The sequence below is a fragment of the Leucopleurus acutus genome, assembly GCF_964270905.1.
Source record: "Leucopleurus acutus genome assembly, chromosome: 20".
NCBI lineage: Eukaryota > Metazoa > Chordata > Mammalia > Artiodactyla > Delphinidae > Leucopleurus > Leucopleurus acutus.
Genome location: NC_139162.1, coordinates 10825254 through 10845108, shown reverse-complemented (window position 1 = coordinate 10845108; position 19855 = coordinate 10825254). Strand labels below are relative to the sequence as shown.

Sequence of the window (19855 nt, the reverse complement as noted above, 5' to 3'; positions counted from 1 at the left end):
CAACAAGAAATTAACACATCCCCTCCGGGAGTCTGGATTAAGCCAGGAGATGTTTGCAACAACTCAAGGCCTTTTATTTTACCTCCTCACCTCCCCCTTTACGTGTTCTCTAAAAGAAACGAGCATCCAGACCCTAGTCAGACGCTTCTCTAGGACACTGGTCCGCCATTTTCTTCGACTCCCGGCATTCCAAACAAAGTGGTCATTCCATGCCCCAACACCTTCGCTCCCGATTTATTGGCCTGTCTTGCAGCAAGGAGAATGAGCTTGGACTCGATAACAAGCCTAGAACTAAGAGAGAGATGATATTATATTGTAATAGTGTATGCCACAATATGTGTTAGGATCAGAAGAGCGATGGCCCCTGAATAACTCACTCAATTATTACACGATCTTGCAGTTAGAATTGTTTTGTGAAAGAGCAAGGGAAAATGACAAGATCCTACACATTGAAGCATTTATACTATTACATCAGGAGGAAAAGGAGTCAGAGGGCTAACGCCTTACGGTGCATCGGTCTGAAAGGAAACCCAAGGGAAAATCTGTTCTACAAGAGGGAGAGAGAGGAAATGACAGCGGGGACATGTTATGTCAAAACTTACCCCGGGGATTTCCCTGGTGGCGCAGTGGTTGAGAGTCCGCCTGCCGATGCAGGGGACACGGGTTTGTGCCCCGGTCTGGGAAGATCCCACATGCCGCGGAGCGGCTGGGCCCGTGAGCCATGGCCGCTGAGCCTGAGCGTCCGGAGCCTGTGCTCCGCAACGGGAGAGGCCGCAGCAGTGAGAGGCCCGTGTACCGCAAAAAACAAACAAAAAAGAAAAAAAAAACCGGAACTGTAACCTATCCGCTTCCCCCACCGGCAGAGCCGATTGTACCATCAGCTGTGCCGACCGTCCGCATGCCGCCAATATATTCACCCCTTTTCCCGCCTCCTGTTTCCCCTACTAATGGGGATCAAGTAGACGTTTCTAGGTTAACCGCTGGGGCACGGAGACCTGGTTTGGTATCACCATTTAAAACCCAACAGCGCACTCAGTTTGGACCTGGAGCCACTTCCCGAGCTGGGAAATTTCCCTTGTGCTGATATCCCGTAGAAGGCTTTCATGCAAATGGCCAACCAGATAGGTTTCTATGGATGCACAATCCATTCTCAACTTCATATTTGTGTAAGGCCAGCAGGTCCAGGGAAGGGCCCAGGGAGCCAGACGGAACCCCCGCCAAAGTGGCTGATGCAACCGACACCTACCACTCGGCCCCGGTCTTCCCGCTCCCCGAGGGGCGGAACCAACGGCTCTGAGGCTGATGCAACCGACACCTGACATTGCCACAACACCCGAGAGATTACCAAAAAAGGGCTGCTTCACACAGCAAGCACCTCCCCTGCGTCCGCCCCTATAAATTTTGTTCATGCCCGCACCCGGGCGCGACTTCTCTGGCCCCTTTCTCTCGGACCAGTGAACCTCGCCCGGGAGCGTTCCCAAATAAAGCTTGTTTAAGCTCTCCTCCGTCTTTGGTGCCGTGCCTTACAATTTGCTTAACTGGAAAGACCATAAACCTGCTTACTGAGAGGACCCCCTCTGCATGACTGAACTTTTTATATCTGTCTTTGCCACTCAACATGCCACTCGGGCGGACATTCACACTCTTAAGAATAGGATGCTTACTGGGGATGAAAGGAGGATGGTTGTTGACAAGACTAGAGAGGAAGCACACCAGCTCCATCTAGCGGATCCAGGTGAAACTCCAGAAGCAAATCTGGCATTCCTATTGCGGAGCCTAATTGGGACCTAAAAATGGACGCATGCCACACCTACAGCATTATATCAATAGAAAGTGTAGCGGGTCTTCAAAAGGGGGTACCTAGGCAAAAGAGCTTAAACAAAATTCAGGAGATAGAACAAAAACCCAGTGAGAATCCATCAGAGTTTATAGAATTTATCAAGCTCATAGATGCTACAGGGATGCAGATCCTGAGGCCCGAGAATAAAAGGATGGCAAATATGACCTTCATCGGGCAAAGCTCCCCAGATGTAAGAAGAAAACTACAAAAGTTAGATGGTGCATTTGGAATGGACCCTTCTCAATTGGTAGGTGTTGCTTTTAACGTGTTCAACAACAGGGGATGACGACAGAAGAAAGAAGATGCAAAACAGAACACCACTTTTCTGGCAGCAGCATTGGATTCCCAGAAGGTGAGTAACCCAAAGAGAGGTAAGCCACCACTGGGGAAAGAACGATGGGCTTACTGTTAAGGAGGAAGGGCACTGGAAAAAAGATTGCCCTAGGCTGAAACATAGGAACAAAAACGATAAAAGGAAGCAGGGAGGCTCTCTTGCATGGTAGAAAGAGAGGAAAGCTCATGGTAAGTGAAGAGGCCCGGGGGCTCCCTTGGACTTGAGGCATCAAATTCCAATCTCCCCACAGGAGTCCCGGGCAACTTGGACAGTGCTGAGCAAGTTGATTGACTTTCTAATAGACATGGGCGCAACATATTCTGTGGTAAACACCAAGGTGGCACAGAAAACATCTCAATCCATCCTGGTCATGCGAGTCTCTGGAGAAGTACAAAATCGTTCATTCTTACAACCTCTAGAATGTCAACTAGGGGACCTCACCCTGAAACACATTTTCTTATATATGCCAGAGTGTCCAATCCCTCCTTTGGGACAGGACCTCCTTTGTAAATTAAAAGCTCAAGTAACATTTTTGACAGAATAGCTTGACATCAGGGACCCACCAGAGCACGCTCTGAGCCTACAGATGGGGCTCATGGAAACCCCAGAAAAGGAGACAGCTCTTTTCCCCCCTGAAGTCTACAAAAAGGTAAGGCCAGAAGTGTAGGCTGACAGCACCCCAGGGAAAGCCAAAAATGCATGGCCAGTATGAATCCCATTAAAAAGGAATGCTGGGACACCTAATCTAAAACAACATCCTCTGAGTCAAGAGGCCCAAAAGGGAATTCAGCCAATTCTTGAAAAGTTTTTGAAAACAGGACTGATTAAACCTTGCAAGTCCCTGAACAACCCCCCTATTCTCCCGGTCAAAGCCAAACTCAGCAGAGTATTGCTTTGTCCAAGACTTGAGGCCTATTAATGAAATAGCCAAGATTTGCACCCTGTGGTACCTAATCCGTACACTGTGCTCACAACGATTGCTGGAGAATACAGCTGGTTCTCGGTTTGGGACTTGAAAGATGCTTTTTTCTGCATTCCTATTGCAGAAGAATCACAGCAGCTATTTGCTTTTACGTGGCAGGACCCAGAAACACAGGTAGTCCAACAGTATTGTTGCATTGTCCTGCCTCAAGGATTTAAGAATTCCCCTACGGTAAGCTGCTCTTTGCAGGAAACCGCCCTCAGCAGGAAGCCCCTTTCCTTGTCACTTTAGCAAGGCTATATTGTAACTAACTTTTAAACCAAGCAGCCCCATGCTCTACTCATATCTGACCCAAGCACACCTTTCAAATCTTTTAATCAAACAATACCTTACCTAACTTTTCGGTTCTTTCCATAGATCAAAGCAGTAAAAATGAAGAATAAGTAATTAACAGATGAGCAGATCTCTTCCCTAGCTTCCCTTTCAGTAATCTCTGGAACAAACTGTGTGAGCAAACTCTGTGAACAAGATAATGTCTAGAGGAAGACCAGAAGTCGACAAGCCTGCACACAGTGGGCGGTGGCGCTAACTCTGACCCCCATCTCAATGATTAACTGAGATTCCTTCTCTGTTTCCCTTTCAAAACTTTGATTTCTGAGCAGAATCTTTGGAGGTGGTTTTGGGCTGAGGCCACCATCTTCCCAGATCGCTGGTGTTCTGATTAAAGGCACCTTTTCTTTCTACCGACATTTGTGAGTATTGATTTTGTAAGCGGCAAGCTGCAGGACCTGATTCATTCAGTAACACTACTTCGTTTGGGGAAGTGTTGGCTAGGGACCTCAGAAACTTAATATTGGATGAAGGACTCTAACTCCAATATGTGGACAATTTGCTCAGAGCAAGTCCTACATATGATAAATGTCTATAAGATGCCATCAGAACCCTGAACTATTTGGCCAGTTGTGGATATAAGGTCTCCCAGAAAGAGGCCCAGATATGTAAGCAAGTCACCTATCTGGGCTCTTTCCTCTCCCAAGGACAGCGGGATCTTTTGCCTGATAGAAAACAGGCAATTGCAGGCTTGGGAATACCCAAGACCCACAGGCAACTGAGAGGGTTCCTGGGAATGGCAGGGTTCTGTCAGGTTTGGCTCTCATAGGAAAACCCCTCTATGAGGCTTTAAAGGGACATGATCTTGAGACCCTTACTTGGACTAAAGAGTGCCAAACAGCCTTTGAAACAATAAAAACAAACTTGGTCTCAGCCCCGACTTTGGGATTACCAGACTGAAAGAAACCTTTCAAATTGTATGTCCATGAAAGACAAGGCATAAGTCTTGGGGTGTTAATTCAAGCTCTGGGGAATATCCCCTCACCCACTGCCTACTTCTCAAAACAACTAGAAGAGACTGTTAAGGGACGGCCACCCTGCCTTCGAGCTGTAGCCACTACATGTGACAGACTTCAGGAAGCTGAGAAGTTTACTCTGGGGCAACCCACCACTGTGTATGTCCCTCGCCACGTCCTTTCTTTGCTGGAACAAAAAGGGGGCTATTGGCTGAGTTCTGGGAGAATGGGAAAGTACCAAGCCATTCTCTTAGACAATTCCAACGTAAGACTTCAGGTCACTTCAGCCCTAAATCCAGCCGCATTGCTCCCAATTGATGCTGCACAATTCCCAGAGCACAACTGCCTACACTTCATCGAGCTAGTGGACTCTAGCAGACCAGACTTAACGGACCAGCCCTCAGCTGAGCCAGATACGGAACTGTTCACCAATGGAAGCAGCCGCATGGACCAAGGCAGCCAACACACTGGGTATGTGGTGGTAAACCTTAAGAAGATTGTTGAAGCAGAAGCCCTGCCCCGCAGGGAGCTCAGCTCAGAAGGCGGAAATCATTGCACTGACAAGAGCCCTACTCCCACTGAAGGCAAGGGAGTAAATATGTACACAGACTCTTTGCTATGTGTTCTCCATGGTGCATGCTCACGGGGCAATCTGGAAGGAAAAGGGGTTCCTCACTTCGAACAATGAAGACATAAAACATTCTTCTGAAATCCTGTCACTATTGATAGAGACAGAGTAAAGGGACAAAGTAGGTAATTAAATAGTTAATCCCACTAGGGTATTGTAGGTAAAGAAAAAGGGGTGGGAGACCCCTGTAAGTTAATGATCACTCAAGAAAGCAGGTTTGCTTAACCACAAAACCAAGCAGGCTTGCTTAGCAATAAAACCATGGAACAGAAGCATGAGAAATGCCCCAAAACAATAAAACAATGGTGTCATGAGAGCCATATCCTGCCCAGTGAGCTCAGCAAGTTAATGACCCCTAGGACATGCTCTCTGCACACATAAAAAACAATAATTTATGGAAAGGTGACATTTCAAAGTGAAAGACCCTCATTGTACCGAGAGCTGAAATCATTTTTCCATAGTGCCATGACACTCCTGGCTTGACCATGCAGGGACAAGAAAACTCCCCTGCCCAACCTGGAGGATGACCTGATGATGGGACTGTGACGTCTACTCAAGAATGAGGAGGAAGGTGGTCTTCTCCCCCTCCCCACTTTTCCTCTGATTATAAAACTGTAGCCCACGGAGTTCTCAGGGTGCAGCACCCTCTCACCCACCCACTTGTAAGCCTCACAAGGGTCCTATTCTAATAAATCGCTTCTTATCTATCACTTTGCCTCTCGCTTAATTCTTTCTGTGCTGAGACATAAAGGACCGGAGCTCCCTGGAGCCCCCCGAAATGCCACCTAGTGGTTTCACTGTTAGAAGCAGTCCATAAGCCCTCCCAATTGGCCATAATGCACTGCCCAGGCCACCAAAAGGGTGAAACTCATATAATAGAGGGCAACTGGTTAGCTGACCAAAGCTGCAAAGAAGGGAGCAAAGAAGGCAACCATCAAGCCATGATAGGATCACTTCTCCCACAGATTGACTTGTCAAAACACCAGGCAGTGTATTCAGAAAAGGACAAGGAGAGGGCCGAAGAGTGGGGTTTCACTCTTGACCACACATCACCTGGCCGGAAATGTAGTGCACAAGGAATTGTTTTGATTCCTGAGATACTCCTGGACCCCGTGCTGTAGCACATTCATAATCGTACCCATCACGGGAGAGATGCCACCTTACGATGGATTCAAAAGTATATAATGGGGCCTAACCTACAAAAAACCATCCAGTGAGTCACTCAGAATTGCATGATTTGGGCTAAAAATAATTCAAAGACTTCTGTTAGGCCTCCCCAGATGGGGACCCAACACAGAGGAACCTGCCCCACTGAGGACTGGCAAATAAAGTTGACTCAAATGCCTTGAGCTGTAGGAAATTTCAGGTATCTGCTAGCGTTTGTGGACACTTTTTCAGGATGGGCGGAAGCATAACCCACCAGGACAGGAAAATTCTCTGAAGTGGTCCCAGCCCTCCTTAAGGAAATTATCCCGGGTTGGACTGCCTAACACCCTTCGAAGTGACAACAGGCTTGCTTTTGCCTCTAGCATGATCCAAAAGCCTCTATCATGATCCATGATCCTAAAGCCATGATCCTAAAGATCATGCTTTTGCCTCTATCATGATCCATGATCCTAAAGCCATGATCCTAAAGATCATGCTTTTGCCTCTAGCATGATCCATGATCCTAAAGCACTACAAATTAATGGGCAGTTACATTCACCCTGGGACCACAATCAACAGGGAAAAAATGAGAAAATGAATCATATATTAAAAGGAAGCACTGCTAAAATAGGTCAAGAGAATAATTTAACTGCGGATAGGGCTCTGCCAGCTGCCCTGCTATGGATCAGAGTGGCTCCCAGAAGCAGGCTTAAATTAAGCCCCTGTGAAATACTTTATGGTAGGCCATTACAGGTGTCTACCTGGACCGGGGAATCTGTAAACGCTCTGAAAGATCTAGCTGTTGCTAATTAGTTAAAATTTGGGGCACTATACTGACCTCTCTTCAAGAGTTTGCCTCCAACAGGTCTGCCTATCCAACTGAAGTAGCCTTACATCCTTTCCGACCCAGAGACTGAGTCTTCCTTAAAACCTGGAGGGAACAAGGGCCTGAAGTTCAACTGACTGCAAGGTGGACAGGACCACATGTGGTATTACTTACCGTGCACTCATCTGTCAAGTTAGCTGAAGAAAAGCCATGGATTTATCACACTCAGATTAAAGCAGCACCACTGTCATCAGAAAATGGCCCAGGTCCCGAAAGGCCTAGAGAGCAATGGGTTTGTGAACCCTTAGAAGACTTAAGTCTGCTCTTCAAAAATGATAAGTATTGAGATTGCAATTTCATTGTAACTGGAGAAGGGTGGGTCAACCTACTTGTTTAATCTTGTTCAACTGAACAACACAGCAATCTAGTGTAATTATGACACAGTCGGAAAGTTAAAATTAATAGATATGTATAGAAACTTGAACCAAAACCCCCAAGTCCAATTACAAATTAGACAACAGAAGGACTGAGGGATTTCATCGGGTCCAAATAATTGAGAATTGTCCTATCTACCAAAGATTCTAAGGACTATTCTTAGACTAGAATAGAATATTCTTATCAGCCCAAGGCTGATCAATTCCATTCTACAATCACCCACATCACCCCTATTTAGCAGGAAGTAGCCAGAGGGGTCATTGCCCCTTTTCCCATAAGATTGTGGAATGGACATTGACAGTGGGGAATTGTAATAGGGAATAACAAATCTGACTCCATATTAGATCTGTTTCTTTTACTTTAACCTTTGATTTCTGTTGCTTTTGTTACAAGTTAATCACTAAAAGGATGTTGCCTATAGCATGAAGCATACATACTTAATAGCCCGTCTCAGGTAACCCTGCCCCCCTGCCTGAAAGTTAAACTAAAATACCTTCGTTCAGCTCACGGGGAAACATCCTGACCCAAGCTACCTGTGAATGACTGCAGGAAAGAAGAAATTAACATATCCCCTCCTTGAGTCTGGTGAAATCAGAAGATATTTGCAAAACGTATGGGCTTTTTACTTTACCTCCTCGCTTGCCCCCTCTCTGTTCTATAAAAGAAACTAGCATCCAGGGCTTCCCTGGTGGTGCAGTGGTTAAGAATCCGCCTGCCAATGCAGGGGACACGGGTTCAAGCCCTGGTCTGGGAAGATCCCACATGCCGCGGAGCAACTAAGCCCATGCGCCACAACTCCTGAGCCTGCGCTCTAGAGCCCGTGAGCCTCAACTACTGAAGCCCGCCCGCCTAGAGCCCATGCTCCGCAACAAGAGAAGCCACTGCAATGAGAAGCCCAAGCACCGCAAGGAAGAGTAGCCCCCGCTCGCCACAACTGGAGAAAGCCCGTGCGCAGCAACAAAGACCCAACTCAGCCAAAAATAAATTAATTTAAAAAAAAGAAACTTGCATCCAGACCCCCTGCAAGACGGTTCTCTAGGACCCTAGTCTGCCATCTTCTCAGACTCCCAGCTTTCCAAATAAAGTTGTTATTCCTTGCCCCAACACCTCCTGTCTTGATTTATTGTCCTGTCATGCGGCGAGCAGAACGAGCTTGGACTCGGTAACAATGAGAGTCAACTTCTCCTAAGATTGCTCAACGTAAATGGGAATCCTGTGGGCAGTGGAGGTCGGGGTTCCAAGTAGGCTGGTCCTCAGGGACTTTGCCTCATTGAGCTCCATTCGTCTGACCAAAGGGGAAAGAGTGGGAAGCCAGAGATCAAGTGAGAGCAAAGTGAGAGCGACACAGAGGAAGAGAGAGAAAGGGAGATATTGGAGGAGAGAAAACTGAAGAACGACTAAGACAAAGACCTGGAGAAAAAGACATAAAAAGAGCTAAAGGGATAAGGAAGGAGGGCACACAGACACACGGAGACATAAACATCGGAAGGGAGACAGAGATGCAGACGCAAAGAGACATCCAGACACAGAGAGAGAAAGAGGCTCAGAGACAAGGAGTCGCGGGCAGAGACATTCAGAGCAAAGAAGGAGAATCCAGAGCAGGACTGTCTACATCTGCGCTCACCCTCACACTAAATTTGTCGGCTAGGACCGCCTGATGCAGCCCAGGAAAAGAAGAGCGGATCATCCGGACCGCGCACTCCTCTAAGCTAGCTTAGACACCCTCCAGGGGACGGATCCCAGCGGCGGGCATCTTGCCCAACCCTCGTCCAGCCAGTGGTGGCGCTCAGAGGCCGAAGGGGCATTTTCCTCAACCAACGAGGTCTCAGAAGGCTCCCAAAGCCTCGCCCACAAGCACCCTAGTTAGGCCTGGGCTCCTAATCTGCATGGCTCCGCCCACAGAGCCCTATCTTCGGAAGTGAGGTCAGCTCGGCCTTTTGCCGGTCTGGGCAGGCCCTGGTCAGCCTACACATTGCCTTTACAAACTCACCCCTCTGCGCCATGAGCATGTCCACGGCTCGCGCTTGCCTTTTTCCAGAGGCCGCTAAGCCCTTCGCCTGCCTGAATACCCAGACACCCACGAATACTTCCTACATCTGAGAGGCCCGCCTCTCGCCTTAGAATCTGAGTCCCATAGGCTGGCCAGCCTGCGCACGGCACTCCGATTGGAAGCGGCGACTGTCCGTCAATCATTTTCTCTCTGTCAGACTCCACTCCACCCTCACGCCCCTGCCTTTCCTGGTGGATAAAGGAGGGTGAAGTTGCCTCAATTCTGGCGAGCACGTCTATAGACCAGGCACGGGCATCTATCATGACCTAGGCTGCGAACCTCCTCCAGTGAAGAGAGGAATAGGCTCGAATCTTCGATTGGGTCCAGAGAGATGTCAGTCAAGGGATCGGCGGGTGCAATAGCAATCCGACGCACAGTATTGGTGGAGATACGAAACCGACGGAAAGCGGCGGAACGGTCGGAGGGGACCGGCTTCGCTTGATTGGGCCATAAAGGAGGCAGTGCCGCCCTCCGTACTCCGGATTGGCTGAACGTGAGCCGCGCTCCCCTCACGCCGGCAACCTTGGGTACGAGAAGTGGCCCGGACTGGCCCCTGTTAGCCGCTGGTGCGGGTGCGGTGGGAACGAGGGCAGAAGGGGCTCTGGGTTCCGGGCCAGATCCGACGTAGATCCGGGAGTGGCGCGCGCCTTCTCTACGGTGAGGGAACACAAGTGGGCGGCGGGAGAGAGGGGTCCGGCGCCCAGCGAGCGAATAAAGGTCCGCAACCGGAAGTGTCTTCAGAGCCGCGTCGCACCCGGAAGTGTGGCAGGAGAGCGGCCACATCCGGAAGTGTGATGCTTCCGCGGCTGCGGGAAGTAATGGTACCTGGCCAATTGAGATACGGAGTTAAAACAGGTGTTTATATATCTTTATTTCCAGAGGCTCGGTAGAGCCTCACTTTTCGGAAAGTGTTGGAGGTTGCAAGTATGTGGTCGTGTTTTTGAATGTCTCATCCTGTTGAAACGCGAGGGGAAACGAGCCCCAGGAGTGTGTACAAGGGGGCCAGGTTCAGTAACAGCTTTTAAGAAGTTTCTTTTGCTGCGGGTCACTCTCCATTCCCCTCCCCCACAGGGATGTGCAGATGGAGGCCGGAGGAGGCACTGCTGCCCCAGCCCCCGGGGACGCGGAGGACTTGGAGGAGATGCGGTTCCCCAGTGGGGAGGCTAGAGACGGTGGAGGGATTTGCAGGGACCTACCCGGTACTGGAGATGCGAGCGTGGAGAAAACAGGTATGCACTCCCTTCACTGGGGTCTTGGAAGGAATCCCTAGTGGGTGTTATTGTTGGGGGAGATCCATGGGGGACCAGAGGGGAGCCTTTTGGGACCCGGGGAAGTAGTTTAAACCATAGCTTGGGTCAGTGGGAAGTCATTGTGTACTCAGGTCGTAGTTTAAATCATTGAGGAGTGAAAAAGAAATGAATGGGCGTCAATGGATGTTCACTGGGGAGTTGGTATGAATTTAGGTAATGGGAGAATCATAAAGGGATCCGTTGGGATTAGAGAGGGGCACTAGGGATTGAGGATGTTAAGGTCAGTGAATGACCAAAAAAAATGTTAATACGGTCAAAGGCGGACTATTTAGAAGTCAGTCCCCCTTTGACCCCTTTGGGGTCTTTAAATCATTGAGGTGGGAAAGGGGATCAGTGGGGGCCAGTGGGCGCTCAGAGTATTTACATCATTGAGGAGTTGATGGGAGTTGTTGGAGGGAGTCTTTAAGGAACCAGATCTTAGTGGACGTTAATGATGATCATTGATGGGGAGACAGTGGACATCAGTGAAATTATCTGGGGAGTCAGAGGACCAGTAGGAAGATCTTTGAAGACTCTGGTGTACGTGTAAAGGTATAGAGTGGAGGATCAGCGGAAGTCATTGCGGAATGAGTGCTCATTGACCACTTTGGAATTAGTGGATGTTAATGGGGTCATTGGGAAGGATCAGTACACTTCACTGAAAATCAGTAATTGGGGGGGGAGGGCGTCTTTGAGAGCTTGTTGGCAAGTACTGGGAGTAGGTACTTGGGGACTGTCAATGAGAAAATGAGGGAATATGAGGTCATTGGGATTTTATGAGGAAAGTACTGATACATAGTTTGCCAGTGGATAACACTGGCTGTCACTGGGGATCAGTGGACATCAACTAAAATAAATGGGAGGGTAGTCAGTAGAGGGCAATGAAATTGTGGATTTCATTGGTGAATGTTAATGATGGTCATGGTGAAGGGCAACAGAGGTCATTAAAGTCCTGTGTGTTAGTGGATGTTATGGTGGTTATTGTAGGGAGGGGAGTGGATAACAGTGAGAATAAAGGGAAGTCATATCAATGAGAATAAAAGTCAGGGGAGTCAGTGGAGGTCACTGGAAGTCTTGGATGTTAGTAGAGGTTAACGGTGGTCATTCTTGGGAATGCAGTGGACATGGAGTAGATTAAATTGTGGGTCAGGGCAGTCATTGAAGGTCATTGAAGACCCAGGTATTAGTGACGTTAATGTGGGGTCATTGGAATGTTAGTGAACAGCAGTGGGAATGAATAGGGGGTGAGGGGAGTCCTAAAGATCCAGATGTTAGTGGATAATCATGGCAGAATTTGGATTAGTGGTCATCACCAAGACTGGGAGAGTCAATGGGGTCATTAGGATCAGTGAGAATAAATAAGGGGTTAGGGTGGTGAGGGGCACATTCAAAGACATAGATGTTAATAGATATAATGGTAGCTATTGAGGGGTGAGTAGACACCAGGAAAATAAATGAGGGGTCCGAGACTAATGGGGGAATCATTGAAGATGAAGAGATTGATACTCATTCGGAGGCAGTGGAGTGATTTGAAGACTTCGGAATGGCAGTCATTGAAAGGGGAATAATTAGTCTGTAGGGATATAAAGGGTTCAGTAATGACAGTGAGATGGGATTATTGGAGTTTTAGGGGGATCGTTGAAACCTAAGTGTTAGTGGATGTTATTGAGGGGCAGAGGAGACACCTGGAGGTCTGTGTCAGCAGCAGGGGGTCATTGCAGGGCTGGTAGGGATTTGGTTGGTCTGTGGGCACATGGGGTTAATGGGAGTCCACAGGCAGATGACTCACCAGGGGCTCCCTTTCAGGATCCGAGACCAAGGACCAGCCCCCCGGCCTGCTGCTCCAGTCCGAGGCTCCATCATGCACCTATGGGCTCTGGGGTCCGGCAGCCTCTGAGAACAGTCCCGTGGGCGGCCCTGAGAGTGGCTCAGGGGGCCAATGCGGGGACCCCAGTGACGAGGACTGGCGCAGCAAGCGGAAGCACGTGTTTGTGCTGAGTGAGGCTGGCAAGCCCATCTACTCGCGGTATGGTAGCGTGGAGGCATTGTCAACTACCATGGGTGTGATGACAGCTCTCGTGTCCTTTGTGCAGAGTGCAGGAGATGCCATTCGCGCCATCTATGCTGGTGAGCAAAGGGGCAGGAGGCAGAACAGGTGACGGTGACTGGGACTGTGGCTGTCTGTCCGGCAGTAGGTCTTTCTGTCTGGCTGGCTGCCTGGGGGACTATCCAGCTAGTTAGGAGTGAGTCAGTGTGTGTGGAGGCTGGCCAGGCGTCTGTCTGTCTGTTGGCCCTGCTGGGTTCTGAGTGATTAACTCACTGGGATCTAAGTAACTGGCTGGATATTTCCTTCTTGCCTAAGAGGGTGGGTTTGGGGGCTGTTGGGCTGAGTTGGTGCCTCTCTAGCTCTGTTAGTCCTTGCCGCATCTTCCTCACTCCATGCTGTGTGCCTGATTCCCTGACCATCCCATCGTGTCCCTGCAAATGTCCAAACTCCCCCAGTTTGTCCTTACCTTAGTGCTGTGTCCCTAGAGTGACCGTGTGGGCTTGGACCAGGAGTGTATGCCTTCTGGGGAAGGGTGGAAGAGCCCCACCTGAGCCCGTCTTGTCACCACTGACGCATCTCTACCCCCTGCCCCTTCCCTCCCCCAGAGGACCACAAGCTGGTGTTCCTGCAGCAGGGCCCACTGCTGCTGGTGGCCGTGTCAAGGACGCCTCAGTCAGCAGCACAGCTGCGGGGGGAGCTTATGGCCGTGCACGCACAGATCGTGAGCACCCTGACGCGTGCCAGCGTGGCCCGCATCTTCGCGCGCAAGCAGAACTACGACCTCCGCCGCCTGCTGGCCGGCTCGGAGCGCACTCTAGACCGGCTTCTGGACAGTGTGGAGCGGGACCCGGGTGCCCTGCTGCTGGGCGCCGTGCGCTGCGTCCCTCTCGCTCGCCCGCTGCGGGATGCGCTGGGTGCGCTGCTGCGACGTTGCACGGCGCCTGGCCTGGCCCTCTCGGTGCTGGCGGTTGGCGGTCGCCTGGTGACAGCAGCCCAGGAGCGGACTGTGCTGGCCGAGTGCCGGCTGGACCCAGCCGACCTGCAGTTGCTGCTGGACTGGGTGGGGGCACCGGCCTTTGCGGCGGGCGAGGCCTGGGCGCCTGTGTGCCTGCCCCGCTTCAATCCCGATGGTTTCTTTTACGCCTACGTGGCCCGCCTGGACGCCTTGCCTGTCTGCCTGCTGCTGCTCGGCACCGACCCCGAGGCCTTCCACGACATGGCCACCTGCCGGCGCCTGGTCGAGGACGGCATGCACTCCCTTGGGGCCATGCGCACCCTCAGGGAAGCTGCCAGCTTCTCCAACACTCCATCGGCCGGTGCCTCGGCCTACAGTGTGCAGGCTGTGGAGGCCGCCGGCCTCCGGCACTTCCTCTATAAGCCGCTGGACATCCCCGACCATCACCGCCAGCTGCCCCAGTTTACCAGGTGGGCCCCTACCCTGCAGGCAAGTGGCCCGGTGGGAAGGCTTATCTAAGTGGAAGGTTCGGCAACTCATAGACATGAGTCTGGAGAGAGAGCCAGCCATGCTCTAGAGAGATGCGATAGAATGGGCCTGCCCGATGCGGGAGGCTCAGCCAGCAGCCTCGAGAATTCCCCTGTTCTAATGGAGAGGAGGGCCCCAGGACTCAAGGAATCCCCGAGTCTGATGGGGAGCTTAGGCCCTGTGAAGCCTCCAGTCCAATGGGGGAGGCTCAGCTCCTAACTTAACTCCCTGAGGGGAGATAGGCCAGCCAAGAAAGCCCTAGACTGACCTTGTCCCCCGCCTCCGTCCATCACTGCAGCCCCGAGCTGGAGGCCCCATACAGCAGACAGGAGGAGCGACAGCGCCTGTCCGACCTGTACCACCGCCTGCACGCGCGCCTCCACAACACCTCCCGGCCCCTGCGCCTCATTTACCACGTGGCTGAGAAGGAGACGCTGCTGGCCTGGGTGAGTTGAGTGGGGGGCTCTGAAGGAGTTAACTGCCCCACTTCAAGCCTTCTTTCCCTCCCCTGTATCCCCTCCAGCTGTGACGGCCTCCTTCAAGTGCACCACGCCTTGGCCTGGGCTGCGGTTCTGCCTCCAGAAGTGTCCTGGCCACTCCGTGTGTCTATGAAACCCAGCAGTTGCAGTGCCCAGAACCTTTAGTTCCATCATTCTGTTGACCGTTCCCTCGGTCAACAGTAACCATCTGGTAAATACCAGAGAAACAACCAGTAGAGAGTCTGGTGGTTTTTTGGGTTTTTTTCTGGAAAAACAAATTTATTTTTAAAATTTTAAAATTACTGAAAACATTTTAAATGTTCTAAGTAGCAGTAACTGTCTCTATCAGACAATACAAGTGTGAAAATTACTAGCAGAAATATGGAAAGACGCATACTATTTCAGGTAAAATTGAAATACAGAGTTTTCTGAATTTCATTCAATAACGTGTTTCCAGATATTAGGATCTTCTGCCATCATGTGGAAATTTTTGAAATTACAGTTACACAAAAAATTCCTGTATCTGACTGGAGTATTCCAGTCAATACTAGAAGGAATAAATGAATCCAGTTGTAAACAAGGTAAATATGCTTAGAAGAATTTAGTGAAAATTACCATGCACAGTTGCTCCTTGTTTCTGTCTTCTTCCACAGAGAAGATGGTGTTCACTGTAGCTTAAGGAAACTGCATGACAGACACTCAACTTCTTTTTGTTTCCAAGATTCTTAGCAGTTATGCCTAGGACTCTCCCAGTTCATGATCTTAAATTTCTTAAATACTCTTTAATTATCTCTTTCCATTCTTAGGCACTTAAAACACAAAAGTGCCAAATCTGAATTTGTTCTTCACATAAAACAGAAATTAAGTTTTCTTCTTTTTAGACACATGCATGGACACTTGTAGACAAACCACCAGTCTACAGTAGAGTGTCTCCTGGTTAGCCACCAGTAGAGTGTCTTTGACTTTCAAGAGGCCCCGTTATCCACCATCACTGTGCTCGCCGATTTCCCATGAGCCCCGCCCACGTGTCTGCAGGTACCAGTTGAGCTTTGACACCATGAGTTCCCAGCACTCTTGAACACTACAGGCTTGGTCCCCTGCTGTGCCTTCCACCTGGGGTATCCTTCCCTGGGGTCTCCTCAGGGCTCCTGTCCTCACTTCCTATGGGTCTATTCAAGGTCAGCTTCAGGGCGTTTGGTCATGTGACCCCACGGGAAACGGCACCTTCCCCTAGATTCTGCTATTTAGTGCATATTTATTACATCATTTATTTGCATGCCTGTTATGTATCAGGCATTGTTCTAGGCTGAGAATTTTATTTAATCAAAAAAAATTTCTTTAGCTTTCCTTTTCAAGCAATTTTAGACTTACAAAGAAGTTGCAAGAAGTTACTTTAAATAGGTCCTTCACGTAGTTTCTCCAGATGTTAACACAACCACAGGAACTCATTAAATCAGGGAATTAACATCAGTACAATCACATCTTATCCACAGACCTCATTCAGACTTCACCACTTGTCCCACTAATATCCTTTTACTGGTCCAGAATCCAGTCCAGGATCACATATTAGATTTGTTTATTGTGTCTCCCTAGCCTCATTTATTCTGGAACATTTCCTCAGTCGTTTTTTTGTCTTTTATGACTTGGGCACTTTTAGAAAGTACCAGCCAGTTAGTTTGTAGAATGTCCCTCAACTTGGGTTTTTCTAATATTTTATCAAGACTAAATTGAGGTCGTGCATTTTGGGCAAGTGTATCACAGAAGTGATGTTGTGTCCTTTTCTGCTTCCTATCAGGAGGACCACAATGTCACTGTATCCCATTGATGATGTTAACTTCTGTCGCTTCATTAAGGTGGTAGCTGCCGGGTTTCTCCACTTTAAAGTTAGGTGTTTTTGCCCTTTGTAATTAGTAAATATCTTGTGGTGATTAGGCCAGTGTTCTCTTTTTCACCGTATTTTCATCCCCTAATTCTAATATCCGTTAATGATTTTTGCCTTTGACAGTTGTCTCTCCGGTATTTACCAGATGGTTACTTTTCTGACTCCATCATAACTTCATTTATTGGTTGAGATTCTACTGTATGGAAGAACTTTCCCTGCTCCTATTGATTTGTTGAATTTTGAATTTTATATTATGGAATTTTCTTGAATTCATTGGGCTAAAGTCTTCTCCTTTCATTTATTTTTGTGCTCAGATTGTCTCTGAGTTAGCCAGCAGGAGCCATGAGTTAGCCAGACTGGCCCCTGTATCCTTTTGACACGTCTGCATGACCGCTTAAGCACTTCTTACTTTCTGGCACAAGATATTCCAAGCCCATTTTGTACTTTCTCTGTGCCAGTCCTGAAATTGGCCATCTGTCCAATGAGCCCTTGTACCTTTCAGTGGAGGACGGTATTTCAAAAACAAGATCTGGTAGGCCCAGGATTTTAAATCGGGTGGTCAGGAAATGACATCCACGTAGGAGGGGAGGCCCCAGGTCGTGTGGGTATCTCCAGGAACAGTACACCTGGCAGAGGGAAAGGACTGTGCAAATGCCATGAGGTGAGGCTGAGCCTGGTTATGTTTGAGGAATAGCAAGGAGAGGCTAGAGTGGCTGGAACAGAGAGAGCGAGGGGGAGAGCAGAGAGAGGTGATGTGGAAAGGTGCTGGTGACCTGGTCAGGTTAAGCTTCTCAGGTTGGAATGAAGATTAAATTGCGTTAATCCTCCTATTTTGCCCAGGCTACAGATGATAAAAACAGGTGTGTGGAGCTTAGAACAGGACTTTGTATACAACCATTGCTCATTAAACGTTAAGCATTGTTGTCACCATCCCCAGTGCACACATGAGTGAACTGAGGTCCAGAGAGTGTACATACACACAGAGCCAGCATCACCCAGCTGAAGCCACTAGATCTCGCTCATCCCTTGGCCCACTCATGATACCATAGCATCAGCTTACCCACTTTAGCCCAGTGACCAGGCAGCACCAAGGAGGAGCTGCTGCCAGGTGCACCTTCCAAATAGGACCGGTATGGGGCTAGGGTGGGGTGGACAGCACCGGGCATGGCCAGCTCCGGCCCAGCTGACCCTGTCTCCTCTCAAACCCCCAGGTGACCTCCAAATTTGAGCTGTACACCTGCCTCAGCCCCCTGGTGACCAAGGCAGGTGCCATCCTCGTAGTGACCAAACTCCTGCGTTGGGTGAAGAAAGAGGAGGATCGTCTGTTCATTCGTTACCCACCCAAGTACTCCACGCCCCCAGCAGCCCCAGCTGCCTCCGCGGACCAAGCTTCCCATAACGGCCTGTTTACTGGACCTTGAGAGGTGGAGCTCCCAGACTGTGCCGTGTGGGGAAGCACCACCTTTGGCTTTTTACTTCCTGTCTCCACCCTGGAAATGGGCCGGCGGGGGGGGGGGGGGGGGGCGGGGGGTTTGCTGGTGGTGGTGTCTGTGGCTGGTCCCTGTCTCCCCGGGCAATGGAGCGAGATCTGGGGGGCTGCCCACACATGAGAGATGGGTGGCAGTGTGACTGCACACAGGTGAGCAGGCTGCTTCCCCAGCCCCCTTCTGCCCCTCCACCGCTGGGGAAATCCTTAGGACTCCCTCTTCCCCTCCCTCTGCCACACCTCCTTCACTTGGATGATGTTACAACCTCTATCAGGGGCCGTCTCCTCCAGTCCTGGGCACCACACCCTCCGTCCTGCATCAGGGGTTTGCCTCCCCCACGGGATCTCAGCCCTGAGGGTCCAGGGCTGACCAGGGTCTCCTTGGGTGGCCCACGGGGGTTCTGGAATTGGAATGCAGGACCAGCCTGTGCCCAGAAACGGCCTGAAGATATTTTAAAGAAAAAAACTGCATATAAAAAGCCTAAAACCGACCCCCATAAGGACATTCCTTTGTGCTTCACGTACGTCACCTTTACCCAGTCAAAAACGGCCCCCATCAGTGCTGGCTGCTTCTAGTATTGAGAAGATGGCCTCCAGCGTCTACCTGTCTCTGTAACCCGCGGCAAAGCACCTGACTTCACATGGTGGCTGAGATCCAGAATTTTTACGTAGATCCACTTACCTTCCACGGCTCATTCTACTCACTCGTGAAATGGAGATACCTAACCTCTCATAGGCTGTTAAGTGAGGATTCGTGAACGAAAAGGGACTCAACACATGCGTACCACCACACAGCGTATGGACATTTGTCCCAGACTTGCACAACCTGCACAACACAAGAATCCTAGAGAGGGAGATGGCGAGACCTGCCTGTAATTTCCATGCGTGCACGCAGCACTCACTCGCCAACGACCAAGACCCTAGTTTTGCCCTTCTTTTCTCTAACCTGGAGTTGCAGGCCTCGTGGTGCACGCGTGCGGGCCAACTGTTGCTCGGGGGCTCTGGGCTGTCCCCTCCCGGGAGCTGAAAGCCCATTTCTCCTCACCCTGGTCCACTGACGCACAGACACGCACTGGACGCGTGCGCTCTGCACAGCCTATCCCCACTCGCGTGATTTTTTTTTTTTTAAGCCAATCATCGTCCCAAGCGCAGGCGCGCCAGTCGTGCGAGCGTTGGAAGATGGCGGGGAAGTTGGACCCTTCCGAGGTGGCGCCGTCGGTAGTCCTTGAGGAGGCTGAAGGTAGTGAGGGCAAGTGGGCCTCTGGTGGCCCGGGTAGAAGGAAGGGAGGCTTCGTGCCCTTACAATAATGAAACATTGATAGCAGTACTTAAAGAAGAAAAATTGTAAGCCTTTTATAAAAACAAAAAAAAGCTCTTCAACAAAGTGCAGATAAATAACATGTATATTGTCAGCAGGTCGATTAATTGCTGTCAACTTTATTGGCTATATTGCTTACGTATTTCAAAGTAAACAATAGACTAAATACTTCAGTATGCATCTCTTCAAACAAAAGAGGGGTGGATGGTCTCGCAGCACCCACTCAGCTGCTGCCATAGCTAAGAAAATTAACAGTAGTTCCCCAATATCATCATTTCACACCCAGCCCATATCACACTTTGCATGGACTCTTAAATCTTAATTGTGAATGGCCACTCCCACAG

At 49.8% G+C, this 19855-nt stretch overlaps 1 protein-coding gene and 1 long non-coding RNA gene across 3 annotated transcripts; both read left to right on the top strand.

Moving 5' to 3' along the window:
- Positions 1-1309: 1309 nt before the first annotated feature.
- On the top strand, positions 1310-3837 carry LOC309977166. The gene is made up of 2 exons (XR_014327031.1): positions 1310-2192; positions 3514-3837. It is a non-coding gene; the product is annotated as an uncharacterized lncRNA (long non-coding RNA).
- Positions 3838-10054: 6217 nt separating this feature from the next.
- On the top strand, positions 10055-18165 carry MON1B (MON1 homolog B, secretory trafficking associated). 2 transcript variants are annotated; one of them, XM_082862105.1, is made up of 6 exons: positions 10055-10184; positions 10599-10756; positions 12623-12943; positions 13469-14288; positions 14645-14792; positions 17919-18165. In XM_082862105.1, exons 2-6 carry the CDS (start codon positions 10609-10611, stop codon positions 18126-18128), a joined length of 1647 nt encoding a protein of 548 aa, XP_082718231.1. In that variant the 5' UTR covers positions 10055-10184; positions 10599-10608; the 3' UTR covers positions 18129-18165. The 2 variants fall into 2 exon arrangements, with proteins under 2 accessions (XP_082718231.1, XP_082718230.1); XM_082862104.1 differs by having other exon boundaries at positions 10079-10382.
- The last annotated feature ends 1690 nt before the right edge of the window (positions 18166-19855 follow it).

Excerpts from the sequence above, each read along its gene's own strand:
- MON1B (XM_082862105.1), top strand. The coding sequence starts at position 10,609 with ATGGAGGCCGGAGGAGGCACTGCTGCCCCAGCCCCCGGGGACGCGGAG. Across the intron at positions 12,944-13,468 it reads CATTCGCGCCATCTATGCTG|AGGACCACAAGCTGGTGTTC; the intron begins GTGAGCAAAGGG and ends TCCCTCCCCCAG. Across the intron at positions 14,289-14,644 it reads CAGCTGCCCCAGTTTACCAG|CCCCGAGCTGGAGGCCCCAT; the intron begins GTGGGCCCCTAC and ends CCATCACTGCAG.